Source organism: Barbus barbus (genome assembly GCF_936440315.1).
Source record: "Barbus barbus genome assembly, chromosome: 35".
In the NCBI taxonomy this organism is placed as follows: domain Eukaryota; kingdom Metazoa; phylum Chordata; class Actinopteri; order Cypriniformes; family Cyprinidae; genus Barbus; species Barbus barbus.
The window spans coordinates 14,491,557-14,516,600 of record NC_136763.1 but is presented as its reverse complement, the minus strand read 5'-3'; the positions used below and the strand labels follow the sequence as shown (position 1 = coordinate 14,516,600).

The 25,044-nt window shown below is 36.6% G+C and overlaps 2 protein-coding genes across 7 annotated transcripts in view; both read right to left on the bottom strand.

The window, feature by feature from the left end:
- Window positions 1-134: 134 nt before the first annotated feature.
- LOC306854910 (inhibitor of nuclear factor kappa-B kinase subunit epsilon-like) lies at window positions 135-12,360 on the bottom strand. 3 transcript variants are annotated; one of them, XM_079393221.1, is made up of 22 exons: window positions 12,006-12,360; window positions 11,766-11,824; window positions 10,616-10,737; window positions 10,398-10,535; window positions 9,518-9,653; window positions 9,199-9,380; window positions 7,925-8,085; window positions 7,667-7,777; window positions 6,873-7,052; window positions 6,391-6,587; window positions 6,127-6,185; window positions 5,926-6,017; window positions 5,705-5,806; window positions 5,500-5,560; window positions 5,299-5,414; window positions 4,715-4,791; window positions 4,150-4,189; window positions 3,965-4,066; window positions 3,690-3,786; window positions 1,673-1,764; window positions 1,533-1,604; window positions 135-1,436 (listed from the first exon to the last, which is right to left on the bottom strand). In XM_079393221.1, the coding sequence occupies exons 3-22, from the start codon at window positions 10,727-10,729 to the stop codon at window positions 1,373-1,375; spliced, it is 2,193 nt and encodes a 730-aa protein (XP_079249347.1). In that variant the 5' UTR covers window positions 10,730-10,737; window positions 11,766-11,824; window positions 12,006-12,360; the 3' UTR covers window positions 135-1,372. The 3 variants fall into 3 exon arrangements, with proteins under 3 accessions (XP_079249347.1, XP_079249348.1, XP_079249346.1); XM_079393222.1 differs by having other exon boundaries at window positions 369-1,436; window positions 5,705-5,767; window positions 12,006-12,311; XM_079393220.1 differs by having other exon boundaries at window positions 382-1,428.
- Window positions 12,361-14,681: 2,321 nt separating this feature from the next.
- The window catches only part of LOC306855030 (SLIT-ROBO Rho GTPase-activating protein 2), a 112,741-nt gene continuing 102,378 nt past the window's right edge, over window positions 14,682-25,044 (bottom strand). For 2 of the 4 annotated variants that reach the window (XM_079393415.1, XM_079393416.1), the window contains 2 exons: window positions 21,475-21,793; window positions 14,682-17,314 (listed from right to left, as the gene is read on the bottom strand). In XM_079393415.1, coding sequence (XP_079249541.1) covers window positions 16,847-17,314; window positions 21,475-21,793 — 787 coding nt within the window. In that variant the 3' untranslated portion in view covers window positions 14,682-16,846. The remainder of the gene's footprint in view (window positions 17,315-21,474; window positions 21,794-25,044) is intronic. The other 2 variants (XM_079393413.1, XM_079393414.1) reach the window with 1 other exon arrangement.

Genomic DNA, 25,044 nt, shown 5'->3' with positions numbered 1-25,044 from the left:
CTAAACATTAGAAGACAGAGAATTTTAAAAATGCCAAGACTGGCCCCACAAAAATTTTATCGTTCACATCTGTTATTCCACTAAATATGAGAAAGAGAATTTAAAAAATGGCATGAATAAACTTCACTGTAATTGAGTTCATAAGAATCTCGTTTACTGTACAACTCAGTTGCTGTAATTTTTTTTAAAATTTTTGAAGTCACATTTTATGTGCACTTTTATAACCATTTATACATCATCTATAGTACATATTGTAACATCTGAAATATAGCCTAAATATAAATGACACATATTACATGACAGTGTAGTTTACTGTATTATATTTAAATTATGATGATAATGCTTGTTTAATTAAAAAAATGATTTTCACCAACTGTGTTCATGTATTTATTAGCGCCATAGTCTGTCAAGTACCACTTTACATTTAAAGGATACCTCTTACCTCACAAAACAGAAGTGAAAATGTAAAAAAAAAAAACATTTAACATGCAAGTTTACAAACTGGCAAAAAGAAAGTTGATAAAATTCCATTTTAAGTCAAACATATGCAAGCTTTGACAGTGAACAAGAGCGTGGTCTCTGAAAGGTCACCATAGTCCCCCCAGAGTGAGGAATTCCCTTTAACTCACACCATCAGAACCCACCAAACACATTTCACTTTCCATATGGTAATGATGATCTGTAATACAGCAAAGTATGAGTCTATTGACTCTTGTCAGTATTTGCAGGATGATAATATTTGGAGTAATTTGTACAGTTCACACATTGTCAAATAAACAAAGCCTCCTCTAGAGTCTATGCTGTGTGATACTCTGTTGTGATCTATAGACTATCAATAAAACGGAATCAATTAAAAAGCAGACTGAACTCTTCTCTCTTTATCCCATGCCTGTGCAATAATTACACCATTATTGTCAGCTGAATGCACAGTGCCATCAATATTTAAGTCTCATGAAAACTGCTGTAGTATAACAGATCTATATTTCTATTTCCTTGGCTGATAAAGTCAATACTACTAGATTGCATGAAGATAAAATGCAGTAAATACATCTGAATCTGAGAAATATGACTTTTGTGATTCATATCAAATCAATCAAAGTGCTGTTTTAAACATTCCTGTTTTCCTTTAATCTGTCATAGGACATTTCAGGGACTCGAGACCAGTCATAACTCAATTTGCGCTTTGTACATCAGTACACGTCATGCAATTTCAGCTGCCTGCCCTGGTAAAAGCCATTACGCCATTAATCTGTTCTTTATGGTTTGAGAGGTTCAACCAAGGACTTTTTTTTTAGATGTTTTGTTTTGCTTTCCCTTTAGCTCACAGGTCCAGGCTCTGTAAACATAAATTGTTGTGCGTTCTTTGAGGTCTTCATGGTCTGTTGGTTTGAGGTACTTTTCTCTCCACTGGCAGTGTAGCGGTAACTACTGCAAGGCTTAAAAAGATGTTGTCTTGTTAAATTTGAAAGGATTTTCTACACAAAAATTTTGGTTGTACACAAAAACATTCACAGCCAAACACCATACAGTACCTTTCTATCATGTTGTTGTTATTCTGTAGCTCCCGTGCCACAGCCTCCATTTCATCCTTTAATCTGTTCATTCTGGAAACAATTTTTATTTATTATTTGGAGCTGATAAATGCTGTGTCATCTACAATGCAATGACATACTTGAGAATCATGTGCTCATCTTTTTTCTGTCCATCCAGCCCCTCAGCTCCTACAGGCTGCTGGAGAGCTCGAAGAACAGCTCTGTCCAGAACCTGCAAAGATGGAACATGGTCAGGATGCTCTATATCCAAGCTTTTTAAGGACCAGGAACTGTTTAAACATCTGACTAATGTAATCAAATTAAATTATAAAACCAAAGCTATTTGCCACTGCAGGGCATTAACGTTTTTATAGAAAATATTTATAGTTTGCTATAGAAAAACAAGTTATGCTCAGAGTCCAGGCCTCGATCATAACATTATCCCCCAGTTTCACAGACAAGGCTTAAACCTAGTCCTAGACTAAAATGTAAGCCTTAGCTGTTTCAACTGAAATAAACTTGCACTGAAATCTATCTTAAAATATATCAGTGCCTTTGGTTTGTCTCAAGGTGCACCCCAGGAATGTTTTTTTCTAAGCATGTTTATAAAAATGACTTCAATGTCCTAGTTTAACTATGGCCTAATCCTGGATTAGTCTAAACCCTGTCTGTGAAACCGGGCCTATAACAGGCACCTTCCTAGTAGAGACCTACACTTGATGGGCGAGAGCGGGTGCAGGCGGGATAGGACTTGTGTGTGCGGGATGCAGGAGCATAAGGGTGTACTGACCCTATAGGCAATCTTAACCGTTCATTTAGCCGGCCCTGGCTCGGTTGGAAGAGATGGGCCAGGCTTGGGCACAGTACGCATGTAGTGTGTGAGTGCTAACCACCCCGGAGCACAGAACTTCTGATACGTGCAGCCTTATTGCATGTACATTTCTGAGCGGCGAAAGTGAAAGATCTGTAAAGCAATATATTGTGAGAGGGCCGTGTGTTAATGTGTCCCAAACGACTCAAAATAATAAACCACAAAGTTAATAAAAGCGATGCACTCCACTGCGCTTTTCTGCTGTCTTCACGTGCTATGGGAAACTTCCTGTTTCCCACTTATGAAGTCGTGAATACGAGCACGCTGCATACTTTTCTGTTAAAAATAGTGGTTTGTGAATGTTGATGCTTAGCCTAAATAATTTTAATACTGATCAACATCCCACCCCTCCTGTGACCCATGATTTATCTGTATGTGTATTCAGAGCCAGTGAGCAACGGGCTTTCATAATAATAATAATAATAATAAAAAACTGCGTTAATGCATGATAAAATAATTGTCGGTGCTAATTAATTAATGCGTTAACGCGATAATAACGCATTAACTTGCCCAGCCCTGTTTATTGATTAATTAATTCTGAACGGAGATATTTACCCAGAGTTTGCACACAAAAAAAACCATCTCAAATTCATAATGAAATGTAGCAGAAGTTAAGGTCAAAACAAGGTCAAAATAAACAATAACCAAAAAATGAAAAATACAAATCTGCCCTCTCAGACATTATTTTCAGATGAGCTTGAGCCCAGAATTGGTCAAAAAACGAATTTATTGTGCAGTTTTAACAGAGGCTGTGTGAGGAATCACAGAAATGTTCACTTTAGATGGCATTAAAATTAGAATCTGTGAGAAACAAAATTTCTCTAACCTCCTCAGGGATAACTAGTTATGCCTGAAAAGGCCTGAACAGCCTTGATTAAACAGTCCTTATTGATTTGAATAATTATCATTTAAAATTGGAAGTGATGCAAGTTTCAATTGAAATTAATTTTACTTAAAATTCATAATGACTGTGCACAAGGCAGCATAATGAGAAATTTAGCTGTAGTCATGCTATACAACTGAAGTCAACACAAATAAGGAGAACTTCTGTAAAAATGTAAGTTCTGCCCTCACAGACATTCTTTTGTTTGGGACTGAGCCCAAAGTAAGCCAAAATGTTATTTGTCAACTAATTTGTTGTGTAATTTTTACACTGCCTCGTTCAACTTTGGACAAACTTTTTGTGAAACACTAAATATACCTAACCTCCTCAGGGACGACTTGTCACGCCTAAATAGGGCTAAAGACAGATGGGGTGTGTCTTTTGTGGAAAAAAGAGGGCTGACCTTGTTCTGCTGGGCCTCACACACATTTAGATCCCCCATCCTCTGGCGGAGGACAACTCCAAAATGCTCTAGACTCGCCTGCATCTCATAAAGAACCCTGCAGAAACAACACTCACATGGTCATCTGCATATGTTGTTCTTTGACTGCTTTTTTGCTGCTTTGACAAAACACCTTTCACAGTAATAAAATGTGTATCAAATATGTTTGACATTATAGGGTCCATACATAATGTGATTGGATAGTGTATTCTCAGTCAATCTGACCTCTATCATACCTGTTCCAGTTGCCAGCAGCCATCAGAACATCCTGGTATTTCTGCAAACAGTCATCCTTGTATAAACTCTTGACCTTCTTTATGTATGAAGACAGATTGAGCCTGAGCAGAAAATAGTTGTTTCTCAGTTTAATCACTGTGAGAAGGGACACTCATTCAAGATGCTCCTGGTGTTTAATACTTACTTCTCAAACTTGTGAATCTGTTCGTCATTGTAGCTGAGCTCTGGGACAGAAAGAGAATAAATTAATAGCAGTCAGAGCAGTCTTTTGAAAACACTGTAGTTTTTTTTTTCTTTGTGACTGCTCAAGATAAGCACTGTTTTAGCTGACTGGCTTCTCATATCTAACATTATCAATGCAGCCAGGCAGAAAGGGGGGTTATATTCTTCTGTCTCCATGTTTGCCTGTCTGGAATGGTCCTTGCTGTCAGATAAAGCAGCACAGTACTGAGAACTAATCTGACTAATCTCAGCACTGGCTCCATCGAACCCCAAATTCTGCTCCAGAAGTGCGAGGGACAGAAATGAGTCACTATCAAATATACAGTAAAATCTCACACAGTTTGGTGAACTTTCGCTAAGCTTCCAGAAACCATGAGAGTTGTTGAGAAGAACATTTATCATGGGTTTAAAGTACATAATCTGCAGAAGCTCAGAAAGAGTCCTTTGACAGCTGTTGTACTGTAGATTCATCTGTAATTTGTTGTGTTATATTAATATGAGAGACAAAAAAACATGCATCCAATTACTTCCTGTCATTCTGTCTTTGCAATAGTGCTGATGTACTGCAACAATCTTCCCCAATAAAACCTCCATCTTCTGGATGCTGCATTAAGAGGAAGAAAAAATTATTTGATTATTAACAAAGGATTAAAATGTAATAAATGCATTTTATTTATATAATAATATATGATCAATTTTGTTATAACTTTCCATAATAATATGCAAATGTATAGATTTTAATCAACCATTTGAAGTATACATTTTTATTTATTTAGATTTTGGAAAAAAATTCGAATTAATAAATGCTTATATTTTTGTTTATGTTTTGTACGTGATAAAATGTGATGTTTATTAATGAATTCAATTTACCGGACGAGTTAAATCAACATTTGGACAAATGCTGTGCTGAAATGTTTCACCATGTTATGGCACTGCAAGATAAATCTATCTATAGTTTTCAAGTTTACTTTCAAGGTTTTTCAATCAAAATAAAATAAGAGAATAAAGAAAAATCCCTTGGCACCAGGATAATGATTTTAGACTGTGATGAATAAGTTTGAAAATAGTAAACTCTCATTTTCCTACAAATTATCCTAACAGGTTGTGTTACCTCTTATCCTGGGCCAGTGTCTCAGAGTGTTTAGAAAGCATCACATGCAAATGCTGTAGTTGATTCTGGAACTCTCTAACTCCACTGCCATACATCCGCTGCAAATCCTCTTCAATCTACAAACAATGATAAAACCTCAAGGATGCATTGTGTATTCTAGTTCATTTATTCAATATACATTTCACAAAGCACAACTCTTACCAGTGGGAGTTTTTTCTTATTGTCTACAAAGTCTGGAAACTCGTGCGCAAACCTCTGAGCACTGGTTGGGAAGAATCAAGAGACATTCATTATTAATACCTTACTAAATATAATGCTTATTAAACTAGATTAAGCATTAGATTCATGATACCATGTAGTAAGCTAAAACACAAATTCAGTCAGTATCTCACTGGCGGATTCTTACAATAGATGAAGATGCTCCTCAGTGCTGATAGAAGACAGCAGCTTCATATTCACCATGGCAATCCTGTGTGCCACATTATTACATTCAAAACCGGTGTTTTCACTGAAAAGTCAAGAATATTGTTATTGGACACTAAAATGTCAAGAACAGGTTTGGTTTTCTTGTTGCAATAATTATCAGGAGACTGACTCGTGCAGAATAGTGATTATATAAGAGCTCACATGTAGCTATAGAACCCCTGCAGAATCAGTTCCCTGTACTTCTGGAGTGAGCGGGCTATCCGCAGGTACTGATGGATGACCCCGACGATGGTCTTTAGGAGGAACAAAAACAACAGGACAAAGTGTGAGGCAAAGTGATAATGGTGTTATAATGTTCACCAAAAATAAGCACCAGAGATAAAAACAAAGAGGCTTGCTTACCTTGGAGAAGGTGTAATCTGCCATGATGTCAAACTTCGTGGGCATCACAGGGGCCTCAGCTACAGAAAAAATTAAAATAGAAGGGATGGCGGAAGAATAAATAGAGACAAAGTTATCTCTGTAAATGTTATCAATTTATTTGTGAAAATACATAAACTAAATTACACTGAAAAACATAAACTTGAGACTTCATGGTTCATAAAATGACTCAAACTTGGCTTTTGTAACACACACACATACACAAAACATTTATTATGTACATACGTTCTTTGTATGGATGGCCTACTAGTTTCTCTGGTCGTCGGCTGATGAGAATGATAGGGCGGTCTGGAGTGGTGGGGGGAAGGTTCACTACTTTCATGCTTGGCTCCAATATGAGAGGATGACCCTGAAAAAGGTACTGTTGAGCTGCCGGTTCAATTCCAGTTTGGGCCTGAACATCCTCAAACAAGATTGAGACCCTTGAGGATAACAACAACAAAATATTTTGGAATCACTGAAAAGTAATTCAGCTTTATTCATACTTATATAAAATTGTAGTTAATCATTTTTAATTGACTTTAAATGACCATTTGGGGACCTACACCCAAATGGCATCTGTATTTACAAAAAGAACTAGAATTTCCATATACAGCCAGCAACTTAAAAATGTATTGTGCCACATTTAAATGAAGTTGCATGGAGTACTTCAGCCGTAGTTGCTGTAGAGAAGAAATCAGAAATCTCTTCTCGAGGAGCCCACATACATGTTGTAAAAGTGGATGTAGATGCTGTGTGCTGTGGCCTGCTGGAGAGAGAAAACGTGGACCGTGATGCAGTGCAGAATGTCAGTAGTGGCAGAAAAGAACTGGACGAAGCCCCAACACTTCTCCTGATTGGCCTCTAGTATGCTGGCCAACACTGGGACCAGCTGGGTCTTTAAACCCCTGTGAAAAAACATAGCTGTTGGTCATGTGTTACCAAGAGGCTTCAGTGTTCAAAGAACTATCAAGGATTTCTTTCCAGGATGTTATTCATGATGAATAAAAGCATGAAACTTAAATGAGTCACAAAAGATGCCTATTTTTAATTTGACATGAATGAAAACAATCCAATGAGCTGTTATTTTGTGGATCTTTGTGTTGTTAATCATTAAAGAATTTCCAGTAGACAAAAAACTAAGGCAAACATGAAAATTAGACATGACTTGGGACCTTAAAGACCCATTCACACAAAGAACGATAACTATAAATAGGATAACAATAGTAGTGTCCACACTGACAGATAACATTGTTTATTATATGCATGAGCTGCAGTTGTGCAGTTTTCATTGTTCATTGGCTGAAAAAAGTTTCTCTAATGGAATTAGAATGATTACGAAGACTTTGTAGTTATATAGTTATAATGACCCTTGATACAGTATGACACATTGAATGAATGGTATTTTTCTCTAGCATATAAATTAAATATAGCTTTACTGATTGAGGTCCATATACAATTCCCTTGCCAATACGGTCTGTCCATAAAGTTTTTAACCAAACGTTTGCATAGAGAAACTCACTCTGAAAGTTGGCAGCAGTGTGGCAGTCGGTTGCTCCATTCAATGGGTCCGTCTTCCACCTTCTGCACACCTGTTATGGCTCCCTCTGGCTTCTCTGTTGTGATCTTGTACCTGGGGAGAGCACCAAAAGTCACCAAAAATAGCACATAAATAAGCCTAATATAAACAGCAATGCAACACAAATCATCATTTACAAATACAATTAATATATCATTGATTATAATAAATAGAATTAAAACATTTACAGATGAGACTTACATGATTTTCTTGTTTCTGCGTGGGCCTCCATAGGGTATAAAAGGAAGACTGCCAGTGGCAGCATGGTAGAAGGTGACACCGATGCTCCACAGATCCACAGACACACCATAAGCTTTCTGTTGGGGCTTCCTCAATACTGCACGCTCATACATGTCCGGATGCTGGACCACACAAGTTATTATATAAGTGTAACGGCTGGATAAATCAGACATATTATTATTTGTTATATTTAACAAATAATCCAACAGACCCCTTATCCAAAACTGTTTTTGATTCTGTCACTGCTTGCAGATCAATGTCACTTAAACGATTCCTGATCTTGCTAGATGCTCTAATGCATTAATACTAGGGGTGTAACGGTTAACGTAATTGGTACGGGTCTTTTGGTTCGGTACCAAATTTTTTCAGGAAATTTAAATAATAAATGGCGAAGAGCATTTCGCGAAATATATTTTACTAAACCTGTTAGTCTTAATTATTTAATACATGTTTAAATTAATCTGTTATGAAACATGCTATGACAGCCAGTGTGTAATTGAATATATTTTAACAAATAGCCTAGAAATTGTATTATTTACAAGTTAATTAAAAACTGCATTATGTGCAATTTACATAATATATATATATTTTTTAAGTTGAGTGTTAAAAATAAATAGTTTGGGTTAAGTTGTTAGGGCTAGTTGTAACCTTATATAATGTAAAAGGGCTCCCTATAGTTTTAAGCACAAGCTGAGGTAGATTTTTATTACTAAGAAAATTTTAACTATAACAATGTATTTAAAGAAAGAGCAACTTGTTCAGTAAACCACTGTTTATTTAAAAAAAGAAAAAGTTTAGTTTTTCCCTCCTGCTGTACTGAAATCATACCAAACCGTGACGTTAAAACCGAGGTACGTACCGAACCGTCAAATTTATGTACCGTTACACCCTTTTTTAGTACTGTAGGAAAATTAATGTTATTATAATGTTCACTGGATGAACAGGTTAGTTCATTGCAATATTAATACTGCTACAGTTACTTCTGGTAGCTTAGATAATTATAATTAATAGTAATTATTTATATACATTTCCCTTTTGAGCTAATTTGCTACATCAGACAATATGTTTATTCAGAGACAGATTAAAGGAACCACTTCAAACGCCTGATTACATTTTTGATAAGCAACTGCACATGCTGTATTTTCTGTGAATCACTGAATACAGGAAGAGGCACCTTTGAGTTTTTTCAGCATTAATCAAATAAATAGATTTTTTACACGCCATTTCCTTCTTACCAGATATTCCTCTGTGCCATATATGGACACAAACTTCTCATCGTCCTCCAACTCACGGGCAGCACCAAAGTCTGTCAGCTTGTACACTGAGCGTCCATCCTCACCCACTTGCCTCATGATATTGCCAGGTTTGATGTCTCTGTGCACCACCCCATTCTCTCGCAGGTGGTTCATTCCTTGGACTGTATATGACCAAACGGGAGAAAGACAAAATATGAGGAGAGCTCCATTTATCCACAGTAATGCCTCTCAAAAGGTGCATGACGTGTAATGGAGTGGAAGCTAATTTAACTACTTAATTTCCTCTGTTGGTTCTTACCCACACACTGTAATACGATGAGGAACTCTGACTCAGGAAGTCCAAACGCATTCTCAGGCTCCTCTAGCAGGTTCAGCAGGCTGCCACCTGAACAGAACTCCATCACCAGAACCTTCTGCTTCGGGTTCATATGCATCTGACATTCACAACAATAGAAATTAAGTCAGTGTGTTGAAAATTCACCTCTCAGGCCTATGATCTATTTTTGGTGCGGAGTCAAACAAGTTTAACAGAATGTATGTATATATTGTCTGAGAAATTGTTAACAGCCATATGAACTGATAGTGATATATATGGACTTTTAAGGTAATCTATGGCTAGTTGTTTTTATTGTTGTCGTTTTATTCAATTTTAATATACATAGGTTGCTGATAAGATTAAAAAAAAAGTATTATTACTATTAGTAGTAGTAGTAGAAGTAGTATATTTTTATTGTTTTGAGGTCAGTAAGAACTCTTACGCTCACCAAGGCTGCATTTATTTAATCTAAATACAGTAATATTGTGAAATGTAAAAATTATCTATTGTAAAATATTTTAAAATGTAATTTATTCATGTGATGTTAAAGCTGAATTTTCAGCACCCATGACTTCAGGCTTCAGTGTCACATGATCTTTCAGAAATTATTATTATATACATGATTTGGAGCTCAATAAACATTTCTTATTATCAACGTTTTGTTGAGACCATTTTTCAATTCAATTCAATTCCTTGATGAATCAAAAGTGTTTATTTACAAAAAGCATTTGTTTAAAATAGGACTATTTTGTAAAATTCTAAATATCTTTACTGACTCAAACATCAAAATACCATCTGAAAAATCAGCAGTACTGTGACAGGAAAATCTTGAACAGCGCCACAAACCACATCAGATACGTACCTCCTCCACAGCAAAGAGTTTAACAATGTTGACATGATTGAGTTTCTGCAGGACCTCAAACTCCCTCATCTGAACTTCATACGGCCTGTTGTAGCTCACCAAGTTAAAGACCTTCACGGCAACCAGCTCACCTGTTTTCTACAGCAATATAAAATGTCATTTAGCAAAGTATGACCTGTTTGAGTAAAGAAAATGGGAAAACTGTAATGATAAAGTACTTTGTTTCGTGCTTTGTAGACACTTGCTGTGGCCCCTTGACCAAGAACATCATCCAGCGACCAAAGGTAGTTTGCTGTACTTGCAGTCATTGTGTTGATACAACTGGATGACATGATCGGATCTGTGTATGACAGAAAAACAATCAAAGATTCTCTAGATCAGTAAATATTTAATGTTAAGTTTCCTATGTGAGTGTCTGTGTGTGTGCATATATATATATATATATATATATATATATATATATATATATATATACACACACAGTTGTGTGAAAAAGTGTTGGCCCCCTTCCTGATTTTTTGCATGTTTGTCACACTTTAATGTTTCAGATCATCAAACAAATTTAAATATTAATCAAAGATAACACAAGTAAACACAACATGCAGTTTTTAAATGAAGTTTTTTTTTAAGGGAAAACAAAATCCAACCCACATGGTCCTGTGTGAAAAAGTGTCATCCAAGAGGTCACAAAAGACCCCACAACAACATCTAAAGAACACTTGCCTCAGTTAAGGTCAGTGTTCATGACCCCACCATAATAAAGAGACAAAAATGGCCTGCATGGCAGAGTTCCAAGACGAAAACCGCTGCTGAGCAAAAACAACATAACGGCTCGTCTCAGTTTTGCCAGAAAACATCTTGATGATCCCCAAGACTTTTGGGAAAAGTATTGGAACAGTAAGGCCAATTCCTTTATCTTCGCTGTAGACTGTAAACATTTGGGTTTGACATCAAAAGATGAATATGAGATGAGAGATTAACATTTCAGATTTTATTTCCAGGTATTTTTATCTGGATCTGATACACAACTTGAACCCACCCATTTTTATATATATATATATATATATATATATATATATATATATATATATATATTTTGTATATATATATATACACACACTCACACCTACCGTATGCTAAACTGAACTTTTTGTCTATCTCTAATGTCATATTATCCTGAGTTGATACCTGAGTTCAGGTCATATGTAAATCATTTTGCCAATCAACTTCTGGTTAGTACCTTTAAACAGTATGTTAAGTTGAATGAAATTAAGATTTAAGTGCTTTTTTTAGTGCTAAATGTAAGGTAAGCAGAATCAAGGTGTATATTTTTCGCATCCACTGTTGTATTAAGCAAAAGTAACTCACCGGTTTATTTCACGTCTCAAAAGTCACAACAGAGGCGTCAAATAAAATCCATTTCCTTCCTATATGACCAGCAAACACGGAAAAATATACATTTAAATCATCACATTTCTCCAAAAATAAGCAATTATGTTTTTATGTGAAATGCCGACAGGACAGACTACACCGAGCTCTGAGGATTTCCCCTTCATCGCCATCAGTCTGACAGACAACACATGAAACCACAAAAACAAATCAACCAACCATTTTTGTGTTTGATGCCTGCGCATTTTCCACTTTTATCCGACTTTGTCAATCCCTGTGTATATTTCTGTGGGCTAGTTACACCTGCAGTCCTCCAGTGAGAGTTTTGAGAGCAGCTCGACGGAAACCAGTGTCACCAGTAACTTTCATTTCTGTCAGGAACTTCCTTGTTCGGGGCTTCGCGTTTGTGTTAAGGGTACTGCTGTATTTTTCTCTTAACATATGTTTTCATATTAAAGTTAGATAGAAAACATAGCACGAGTTAAAATATTATGTTGTGGGTCATTTTACGTAGTTTATGTGTACACCACTAACTCTTTTAGTCCACCGTAATAAAACTGAAAATAAACCCAACGTATGTCGTCCTCTCGTGGATGGAATTGAAAATAACAAAATAATGCAGAAGGGCAAGCATAGGCTACTTTTTGCCTGACGTCTGTTCAAAAGTGTAACTTAAGACACAAGGAAATAACTTTTACCTAGATTTGCATATTTTTAGTAAATTCTTCACAAAGCTTTCCTGGATTTCTTTAGAAAACAATATGAAAAAAATTGCACAAATTTCCTGCTAAAGATTTTGGCACTTTAAATATATTTTGAATTTCCTCAAGAACAGAATAGGCTTCTCAAGGTTCTTCGTAACAGAAAGGTATCATTTCCTTCTGTACATTTTGTGTTGTAAAAAAAAAAAAAAAAAAAAAAAGTGAACAAGGCTTCTTAATGAAACTTTCTAGTTTCTTAATGAAATTCCATACTATATTGGATTCATTTTTGTCCAATGAATGAACACTAAAGAATCATGAATTAGGAAATTTATGAGAAATTGGAGCTGCAGCTGGACAGTCCCTTCTACAGTCATGGCCAAAAATATCGGCACCCTTGGTAAATATGATCAAAGAAGGCTGTGAAAATTAATCTGCATTGTTAATCCTTTTGATCATTTATTTAAAAAAGAAAATCACAAAAATCTAATCTTTCATTGGATAATAAGAATTTAAAAAGGTGGAAATATCATTATGAAATAAATGTTTTTCTCAAATACACGTTGGACACAATTATTGGCACCCCTAGAAATTCTTATGAGTAAAATATCTCTGAAGTATATTCCCATTCATATTCACAATTTTGAGCACTCCAGGGTGATTATGAACATGAAATTATCCAGCCATGGCTTCCTGTTTCAAAGAAATATAAATAGGAGGGGAAACAAAGCCCAAATTCCCTTAATCATCCATCACAATGAGAAAAACCAAAGAATATATTTCTGATGTGCAGCAAAAGAAAACTGAGCTTCACAAATTAGTGAAGTGGCTTTAACAAAAGAGCTAGAGCAGTGAAAATCCCCATTTCCACCATCAGGGCAATAATTAAGAATTTCCAATCAACATAAAATGTTACGAAACTGCCTGAAAGAGGACGTGTGTCTATATCGTCCTAATGGACGGTGAGAAAGAGAGTTTGAGTGGCTAAAGAGTATTTAAGGACCACAGCTAGAGAATTGCAGAAAATAGTTGAGTCTCAGGGTCAGAAAACCTTTAAAAAACATTGTCAAACAGCACCTACATCAACCCATGTTGTTCGGGAGGGTTTCAATTAAAATTCTCCTAGCTCATCCAAAAAACAAACTCCAGAATATTCAGTTATGAGACACGACTGGAACTTCAAATGGGACTGTCAACACTCAAGATGGGTTTGGTGAACACCGGGATAAAAAGTACCCCATGTGCACAATGAAATATACTGCTTTATTTTTTATGTTGTGGGCCTATATTTCTGCTGGAGGTCCTGGACATCCTGTTTAGACACATGGCATCATGGATTCTATCAAATACCAACAGATAAAAAAATCAATAAGTGACTGACTCTGTTAGAAATCTTATAATGGGCCATGTTTGGATCTTCCAACCGTACAATAATCCAAACACAAGCCTCAAAAACAACACAAAAATGGGTCTCTGAGCACAAAACTAAGCTTCTGCTATGGCCATTCCAGTCCTCTGACCTGAACCCTGTAGAAAATGAGTGAGGTGAACTGAAGAGAAGCAGCACCAATATGGAGATGGGTATCTAAATGTCTGGAGTGATTCTGGATGAAGGAATGGTCTCTGATCTCTTGTCAGGTGGTCTCTAACCTCATCAGGCATTATAGGAGCAAATTTAGGTAGAGCTGTTAAACCGGCAAATGGAGGTTTAAAAAAGTATCGAATAAAAGGGTGCCTGTTAATTGTGGCCAATGTGTATTAGATTAAAAACATTTATTTCATAATGATATTTCCCCCCATTTTAAATCCTTATTCTCCAATGAAAGGTTAGATTGTTGTGAATTTTTTTAATAAAAGATCAAAAAGATTAACAATGCAGATTAATTTTCACAGCCTTCTTTGATCATATTTACCAAGGGTGCCGATATTTTTGGCCATGACTGTAGTTCCATAGAAAAATCTATAGATATGATGTGGATCACTCAGGTATTTTACAAACAACAAATGTGTGAAAACTAAATGTGGGTACTTTTTGTGTAATGGCTGGTAAAATTGCTTAATGCTAGCCACTGTAACAAGAGATCCATGACCAGTTATATATGTAAACCAAAAAAAAAAAAAACATTGGCAAAAAAAAAAATAGTTTACATAAAAATGAAAAATGAAAAATTAAAGCAGGAAAAATTATTTTTTTCACAATTTAAACATTTTTATTCAAACAATCAAAAAAATAGTTTAGCAAGCATGTTTTATTTAAAATGCAAAATTGGGAAAAAGATCATTTTCAAATTTTTGCACATTTTTATTGAAATAATCAAATACACATTCAGCAAGCAAATTTTTTTATTTATTTAAAAATGTTTACTACAAGAACTACACATGGAATTATAGAATGTATATTTGAGTGGCAACTACTATTGCTGCAACTGTACAATATTGTACCAAAAAAAAAAACCCACAAACAAATTATGAAGAAAAAGAATGTACCTCTGTAATGTACACTATTGTATATACAAAGTACATCTGAACACAGGTTTCTCTGGTAAAAGATTTCTGAATGGACAACTATAAATATATCTGACAAGACAATTCATTTTACAGTCTTGTTTCAATTGGACAGGAATTACATTTTAACAATAGTTATGATTACAAATAAAGAAAGAAAATCACCCTCACTTAATTTGTTCACAAACATACAATGCAGATTCAAGTGTATAATGATTGATTTCAGTTTACTCAATGAAAGACAACAGTATGTGTGTAAACGGAGGCCTCGGCCAACAGCATACTATTAACATTACACATTAAACACACACCGTGAGTTTCCTGCTGTTATTTGCATGTAAAAGTCCTGCCCACAAAAGAACTCCAATAAGACAGTTTCCAGTCGCCTTTATGAGGTATCAGGAACAACACACACAGAATACTTCCAATCATTAACACATGAACAAATGTAACCACCTGTGAAGACGTTTTCAGAACACGACAACACAATCAGAAAATAACACGCAAGCAAAAGGCTTGTCCTCAAAGAATTCTGCGTTATTTGGGAGGGAAAAATGCCTCAGTCTAAAACATCTCAGTCTGTCTGTAGATATTTTCCAGGAGTCACAGTCATTGCTTGTAAGGCTTCAAAGTGAAGCAAGCTAATTTGCATACCACCACAACTCATTTTTTAGTTGACATTAAGGCCTGGCTTAGGAAAATACAGACTTGTCCGATCCATTCTGTCGAAGGCATAATCAGGCAGACCGTGTGATGAAGATTGTCAGACTTTTAAAGAGGCTTTTTGCACACTTATCCTTTCGGAGTTGGAAAAACTGAGGAAAGCAAGCTACGTTTTTGCATGTATCCCCCGTTAGTCTGTTGTAAGTCTTTCCCTTTTTTGCATCATCAGTCTCTAAAAGCTGCTGTTAGGCTGCTAAGATTCAGAATATACATACTGTACGTAAACACACATACTAATACATAGATACCATGATACAGACCCAAAGGTGAGTAATGACCTAGGGAAAATGAAATAAAATTGATTCTTTCTTTTTTATACATGAGCGACAAAGAAATAATGTGCTTGCATGACATTGCTCATTTTTAGATCACTTTTTCCAGTTATAATCATTAAACTTATACAACAAAACAACACCCTCTTTTTTATGTGCCCTCTGATATAATAGTACAATAAAACCACATATAATGTCAGAAGCGCTTTTGAATCTGTTTGTTAGGGAATCCACGTTTGCCATGCAAATATCTTGTGAATCCTCATGCAAAGATTCCTTTATTTGCTGTGTTTAGGATTGGTGTGTTTAAGCAGAAACTGTGGATTATACGAACTGTAACTACTGATTATTGTATAACAGATTTTTAGAATCTGAAGAAAAAGACAGATTTGGATCAGGATGTAATGCTGTTGTGTGACAGAGTGTCAAATTCATAAATTGAATTTTCAGTTTCTATTTACTGAGATGCTGCACCATCTGTAACCTGATTCAAGACAGAAGGGGAAGAATGTGTCTTCAGAAAGCACTTCCACTGCTCGTTTGTCCTCAAAGTCTGACCCCTTTCTTATAAAATCAGTCGAAAAAACTCCAAACCACTAATTTGGGATTAGAAAAGAGGGATTGCTGACCTACATGTCTCAATCCAAACTAAAACAGTGTTGTAAAATCACTCCAATATTCCACATGTGTATATTAATTCCACACACACACAAGCACTCATGCTCAATCACGCAAGCATCCAATATCAGTTTGAGTCTGTTAAGTTGTGCGCAGTTTTTCATTAAGATCCGAAGAGTCAGAATTAGAGGGTGCTCTTGGAATTACTAAGAAACTGATCACAGATCGAGGCTGTAAACCCTCAGACGGGGCAGGACTTGTCGGTGGGTGGTGGAGGGGGCGGTGGTGTTGGCGGTATGGTGGTGGTTGGGGATCCCATCGCCGGACTGCCCCCTGCCGAACTGCTTTTTGGGAACACCACAGGCTTGGGTTTGGTGGCTGGGGGTTTGATATCTCTAAAGGTGGAGCCGGAAGCAGACAGACCTGTGGTAGACATTGATGACAAAGGGCTTTTGGGACCCGAGCTTTTGCAGGGCCGGAAGGTGGAGGGCATGTCGCAGGCGGAACTGGCGCTGCGCTGCAGAGAATGCTGGGAGGAGTCGGCCTCACGGAGCAGGCGGGAATGAAGGGGGCTGGAGGGTTCAGATGCCCCTCCGCTCTTCAGCTGCTCAAGTGTGTCAAGCACTACGTCAGGTGTGTGTTTGACGTTGCTCTGCCTCTCCAGCTCTCGCAGCTCACTTAGAGCCGTGTTCATAGTTGCCTCAATGTCCTGAAAAAAAGAGAAAAATTAAGAAAGACAAAATGAGAAAATGTGAATATCTATTATATAAAAACATTTTAAATATTTTTGAATAATTTTAATATTATTGAATTATTTTATATTTTAATTTGAATTATTTATCTGTTTTTTTTCTAATGAAAAGAAAGTTCCTTATTTTATTGTATTCACAATCATAAAAGACAGAGTATTTTGAACTATTTATTCGTTTTTTTTCTAATAAACATTTGTTACAAACAGCACAAGACACTTATGACTTAAGACTTATGCTGTATATATTATATATATATATATATAATTAAAATAGCAGTTTTCTATTTTAATATACTTTTAATATATTCCTGAGAAGCAATGCTGAATATTCAGCATCATTACCCAAGTCTTAGTGTCACATGATCTTTCAGAAATCATTCTAACATGCTGTAGTCAATGTTATAGTCATTGTTGGAAACAGTTGTGCTGCTTAATTTTTTTGGAATCTGTGATACTTTTTTTTCCAGGATTTCTTGCTAAATAAACAGTTAAAAAGAACAGTGTTTATTCAAAATAGAAATTTTGTGTTACAACATACAGTACACTACTATTCAAAAGTTTATAAAAAGAAATTAATACTTTTATTTAGGAAGGATGTTAAATGGATAAAAAGTGATAGTAAAGACTTATATTGTTAGAAAAGATTTCTAGTTTGAATAAATGTTGTTCTTTTTAACTTTTTATTCATCAAAGAAAGAATGAAAGAAAAACGTATCATAGGTTCCAAAAATAATTGTAAGCAGCACAACAGTTCCAACACTCATAATATTATCAGCATATTAGAATGATTTCTGAAGGATCATGTGACACTGAAGACTGGAGTAATGGTTGATGAAAATTCAGTGAAAAATGATCTAGATCGTTGGATAGACCTCACAATTTCTTGGATAGGCAGAATAAACTTGATAAAAATGAATGTACTTCCTAGACTACTGTTCCCTTTATAGATGAGTCCATTATATTCTGCCAAAAAGACAATTACAAATTTAGAAAAGCATTTTAGTAGGTTTATTTGGCATAAGATAAAGTCTAGAATTAAATTATCCAAATTGCAATTACCTGTAGACAAAGGTGGCTTAGCACTACCTGATTAACGTTTTTACAATTGGGCCTGTCAAATAAGAATTATTTTGAGGTGGTTACAACAGGCCCCAGAAACAGAAATAGATTCATGGTTTGTTCATCCCTTCTCTTTACATTCGGTGATTACCTCAGAACAGAAGTCCACTGGCTCAGAAATTTGCAACAAAATTTTACAAAATACTTTAAAGATCTGGTGAGATATCCAGCGGTTTTAAAAAAAGTAAAAAAAAGTAAAGTAAAGTCGTGACGTATTGTCAAGTATGGTGACCCATACTCGAAATTGGTGCTCTGCGTTTAACCCATCCAAGTGCACACACACAGCAGTGAGTAGTGAACAAATGCACACACACACACACACACACACACACACACACACACACACCGTGAACACACACCCGGAGCAGTGGGCAGCCATGCTGCGGCGCCCGGGGAGCAGTTGGGGGTTCGGTGCCTTGCTCAAGGGCACCTCAGTCGTGGTATTGAGGGTGGAGAGAGCGCTGTACATTCACTCCCCCCACCTACAATCCCTGCCGGCCGGGGACTCGAACCCGCAACCTTTCGATTACGAGTCCGACTCTCTAACCATTAGGCCACGACTTCTTTTTGGGGAAGAAGTACATTTTCGTCACCGCTGATTCCTCTTAATATGAACAAATATCAGACTTGCATAATAGGAATTCTTTGTTATTTCAACAGTTATGGGTTACCTTCTCATTTTTTTTGGTTTCCTTCAAATCAGACATTTCATTGATAAAACTCTTACTTTCCCCACAGATCAAGAGATGTGTACTAAACTAGATCTGTTTTTGAAGCACTCTTTGAACACAAGGAATGTTATTTCTAAGGTTTGCACCTTGTTAGTTTCTAATTCAGGAAACAATTTGCAAGCATTGTTATCAGGGTGGAAAAGGGACTTTGGGGGGCTTAGGAGGACGAGAAATGGTCAAATGTCATGCAAAATATGAGGGATATACTGCTGTGTAACAAGGCACAAGAAGTTGAAATACTGCACAGTAGACACTGTACTCCTTATGTACTTTCTAAGATTAATTCGAAGCGTTCACCAGTCTGCCCTAAATGTAAATCTGGTTTGGGTACACACTCCCACATGTTTTGGTTCTGCCCTTTGATAAGCCACTTTTGGGATAAGATTAAAGCAAAGCTTGAAAGTATATTGTACTGCATTATTGAGAAAGACCCTTGGTTTTTTATTTTGGGAATGAGAAAAGAGGACAGTTGGTCATATAAAATATATGGCCTCAGAATATATCTCAAGTTTGTAAAAAAGGCAGAGTATGTTTAAATTGGAAATACTAACATGCTGTCATTGAATGCTGGAAGATACATTCTGCATGTTTCTTTGATTTAACATTGTATGTAAAGCATATGTCTGTGTTTTGTTTTCTTCTATTTGTGAAATTATTAAAAAAAGTTATTGTATAAAAGAAAAAAAAAGAAAATTCAGCGCTGTGTCACAGAAATAAATGATACTTTAAAGAATATTAAAATAGGAAAACAATATTAGAAATTGCAATATAAATACAGCCTTGATAAGCATAAGATAATCCAAAAACATTAAAAATCTTACTGATCCCAAACGTTTGAACAGCAGTGTGTAGAGTTATTTTTGTAGCTGCAATTTAAAAAAAATTACTGTCATCTGGCTTTTTTTTTCAGTTTGATGGAGTTTAGTGCCATTCTCCAGCATTTCAGTCCTTTAAAAAAAAAAAAAACATCCGTAGCTTTGACTTTAGCTGAGGTCAGTCACCTCTGATTTTTGACAAAACTGTGAGATGTCCACACATAATGACTGGACTGCAGGAACTCCAACTCAATTACAAACCACAGCCGGGATTGATTCTGGACCTCTATAGCTCGAAAGAAAGAGAAATAGGACGTTCTAAAAAACACAGATACTCCTCTGGAGAGCTCTGCACTATTTTGAGTGGAAAATGGATTTTCTGTTTACACGTGTGTCATTCTTATTCATTGTAAGTTTGTATGAAAACTGATAGGGTCTTAAAATTTCTGAATTTAAATACTTTTAAAGCAATCAAAGCAGTGTCACTATGGGTGTCCATGAATAGTTGAACATTCGGTCTGTAGTTATTATTTGAATATAAATACTATTCGAATTTTTCTATGTGTTAATTTGCTGGCCATAAATGCAGGGAATCCATGATAAATCCAAAGCAGTCATAACTACATGCACTGGGTGGCGCTGTGGAGCGTGTTAACAAGTTGATAGTTTTTGATCACAGAATGTGAGATGGTCCTCACTGCAGAACACAAGATCCAGGGGGCGTGGTTGGATCTAGATCCAACTCCTCCCACCTTACATATACCTGAACCTACCTAGATGTGTATCCAACCCTGCCCCCTGGATCTTTGTTCTGCAGTGAGGGGCTACTGCAGAATGTCGTCATCTGCCTCGCGAAGTTTGAATTTAATTTGATTTAAATGATCTGACAAAATGTAATTAATTCTGATCAAATGAATTAGTGAAACTGATTTATCATAATATCACCACCACAATGAGAAATCATGAAATCCATACACAGTCGACTGAGGAAAGACAGCTGTCCATCACTGTATTTACAACGGCAGGTGAGCGCAGCTGTACTCCGATTGAGCCGGGAAGAGAAGAGTTTCATCTGATAGTGAAATGATCTTGAGACATAAAGTTTCCTTGAGGGAGAGTGGTTTAATACAAAGCGCCAAGAACTGTTAGCACACGTTATCTTTGTCAGCGCGTTCTTATTGATATCAGACTGAGGAACAAACTTTCACCTGAGCATGTGGATATTACTGTTTCTCTCAGAATTAATACGTTAAACAATGTAAACACAATCAGTACTGTAATTGGCACAGTCTGCTTGATTTTTCCGTTTGCTCTGCTTGATCTTGAATGCTTTATTTTTTTTTAATGTTTTCCGTTTTTTATGAGCCCAAATATTCAAATGCAAAATTTTTGGAAAATGCCCATCCCTAAGTGTCACTCTGAATTAAATTCCCAGATTCTGGGTTTGTCGTACCTGTGAGCTGTGCTCCACCTGAGCGATGACCTCTGGGTCCAGTGGTCTGTGATTGCTGAAACTCTTGGATCGTCCAGCAGGTGTGGACTTGCGGAGCTGAGGACCTTCCACCTTAGTCTTCAGAGAGGAGTGTCGGGTGATGGAGTTTAGGATGCTGTGAGCACTGACCGGTCGCTTGTCTGTCCCTTCCTTAGCCAGTCCACTTGCTGGCATGGAGGAGGTCTTTAAACCCCCTGTTGCTCCGGATGAGCCCTCACCTAGTCCCTCCACTGGCCGGACTGCTCTTCGGATGCTGGGCGCTTCTGGCCGTTTCCTCATCCTAAAATGGATAAAGTGTAGGCAAAATGATATGATAATCAACATTTAAATAATTTTTTGTTTACACACACACACACACACACACACACACACACACACACACACACTGCATCTATATATACTGTGTATGTATATATATACACATATATATATATATATATATATGTATATATATATATATATATTTATTTTTATTACTATTGTTATCCTTAATTATTGTATATTCTCTTCATTAGTGTTCTTTATCACCTTAATTATATGTTGTCTGCACTATGTTTGTACTTTCTGTACTGGAAGCTCATAACACCAAGACAAATTCCTTGTGTGTGCAAACACACTTGGCAATAAAGCTCTTTCTGATTCTGATTCTGATTCTGATACACAGGTACATCTAAAAAAATTAGAATATCGTGAAAAAGTTCATTTCATTGAAACTTATTTCAAAAAGTGAAACTTTCATATAATTTAGATTAATTACATGTAAAGTAAAACATTTCAAAAGTTTTTTTGTTTTAATTTTGATGATTGGATCTTACAGCTCATGAAAGTCAAAAATCAGTATCTCAAAATATTAGAATATTTACATTTGAGTTTCAATTAATGACCATCCCTACAGTATAAATTCCAGGTATCTCTTGTTCTTTGAAACCACAATAATGGGGAAGACTGCTGACTTGGCAATGATCCAGAAGACGAACATTGACGTCCTCCACAAAGAGGGTAAGTCACAGAGGGTCATTACTGCAAGGAGTGGCTGTTTACAGAGTGCTGTATCAAAGCATATTAAATGCAATGTTGACGGGAAGGAAGAAACTGGGTAGGAAAAGGTGCAGAAGCAACACGGATGACCGCAAGCTTGAGAATACTGTCAAGCAAAGCTGATTCAAACACTTGGGAGAGCTTAACAAGGAGTGGACTGAAGCTGGAGTCAGTGCATCAAGAGTCACCACGCTCAGACGTCTTCAGGAAAAGGGCTACCAAGCCACTTCTGAACCAGAGACAACGTCAGAAGCGTCTTACCTGGGCTGTGGAGAAAAAGAACTGGACTGTTGCTCAGTGGTCCAAAGTCCTCTTTTCAGATGAAAGTAAATTGAGCATTTCATTTGGAAATCAAGGTCCCAGAGTCTGGAGGAAGAGCGGAGAGGCACAGAATCCATGTTGCTTGAACTCCAGTGTGAAGCTTCCACAGTCAGTGATGATTTGGGCTGCCATGTCATCTGCTGGTGTTGGTCCACTATGTTTTCTGAAGTCCACAGTCAACGCAGCCATCTACCAGGAAATTTTAGAGCATTTCATGCTTCCTTCTGCTGACAAGCTTTATGGAGATGCTGATTTCATTTTCCAGCAGGACTTGACACCTGCCCACACTACCAAAGGTACCAAAAGCTGGTTCAATGACCATAGTGTTACTGTGTTTGATTGGCCATAAAACTCGCCTGACCTGAACCCCATAGAGAATCTATGGGGTATTGTCAAGAGGAAGATGAGAGACACCAGACCCAACAATGCAGATGACCTGAAGGCCGCTATCAAAGCAACCTGGGCTTCTATTACACCTGAGCAGTGCCACAGGCTGATTGCCTCCATGCCACGCTGCATTGATGCAGTAATTCATGCAAAAGGAGGCCCAACCAAGTATTCAGTGCGTAGAAATGAACATACTTTTCAGAAGCCTGACATTTCTGTTTAAAATATCATTTTTTTATTGATGTTACGTAATATTGTAATTTTCTGAGACACTGAATTTTGGGTTTTCATTATCTGTAAGCCATAATCATCAAAATTTCATGAAATAAAGGCTTGAAATATTTCACTCTGTAACGAATCTATATAATATATGGGTTTCACTTTCTGATATGAGTGACAAAAAATATTGACCCTTTTCATGATATTCAAATTTTTTTAGATGTACCTGTAATACAGGGTGCGATTTGTAAAAAAAAAAAAAACCTCTGGGCAGAGGTACCCGTCTTTTTAGGCAAGTAATAGGCGGCATGTCATGAAATGTTTTTAATACAACGGAAGCGGTATTTGAAGTGATCACAGTTTAATAAAAAATTGTATGTATGCCTATTAATTGTAATGATTTAATTTCCACGGTTATTCAAACAACGAACAAATTATATAGAGAAAGCAAGCAAAGAACACAGTATCAACAGAGCTTTTTGAAACTTGGAATCAGTTAAAAACCATTGCTGTTACACTGTTTCGAAGCGCTCCAATCGGATCGCGTATCACAAATCATATATAATATATTAGAGGTGACACAATACATGTATTCCAACGGTCATACAGAGGTGGGTGCGCTGATGTTTGTATTATATTTTGATAAAGTACCAACTTTAGCAATGCTGGAACTGATGTGTTTTGTGTGTGTGTGTGCATGTTTATGTGGTTTATGAGGACACAAATTTGTATAATGACATGGGTATGACAGAGGTATTACAATATGAAGGTGGTTTATGAGGACACTGCCTATGTCCCCGTAATTCAAAAGGCTTAAAAAACATACTAAATGGTGTTTTTTTGAAAATCTAAAAATGCACAAAGTCTCCTGTGAGGGCTAAGTTTAGGTGTAGGGTTGGTGTAGGGCAATAGCACTGCTGCCTCTGTCACTTTTTTCTTGAAAAGGATTGCTTTTATTTAGATGCAGAATGTCTTCATGACCACATCAAACGGGAGACGTTTCAGATGCGCGCTCTAACGTCGCCTCAGAGTCAAACGAGCACGTAAAAGATACTGCTCTTCAAATACACGCACAAAGGTGCCGGCGCGCGCCGTAGCCTGTATCATTTCATATCAAACAGCGAAAGAAACTACGTGCATGCAATGTCGTAGTTATGCCATCAGTTAAGGCATGAAGTTAGCAAAAAGGTGATTAAAGCTGCCTTAAAATTGTGTGCATGCATGCATGCAATATGTTATATATGCGTCACATTTAAGAACATGTCTCTGAAATGTCCTGAGGCACCCCAGCACTGTCTCCCTCATCTAAAACACCCGATTCAACTCGTCCGCTCATTAGTAGAGACTTAAAGACCTGAAGTGGGTCAGAAAAGGTAAAGAGATTTGTGAGAAAATATGATGCATGTCAAATCCACGTCACGTTCAGCAGCAGCAGCTTTTAAAGCAATAGCAGGCAAATAAGCTAATAACCAGCTGCTGTGATGTCTATTAATCCAAGAACAAAAGAAAAAAAGAGGAAGTCAATAACTTTTATAGCTTTAAGGGGTTCATCTATATTTAATTTAG

Excerpts from the sequence above, each read along its gene's own strand:
- LOC306854910 (XM_079393220.1), bottom strand. The coding sequence starts at position 10,729 with ATGTCATCCAGTTGTATCAACACAATGACTGCAAGTACAGCAAACTAC. Across the intron at positions 6,186-6,390 it reads AGGCCATCCATACAAAGAAC|CTGAGGCCCCTGTGATGCCC; the intron begins GTATGTACATAA and ends TTTTTTCTGTAG. Across the intron at positions 3,787-3,964 it reads GCTGCTGGCAACTGGAACAG|GGTTCTTTATGAGATGCAGG; the intron begins GTATGATAGAGG and ends TTGTTTCTGCAG.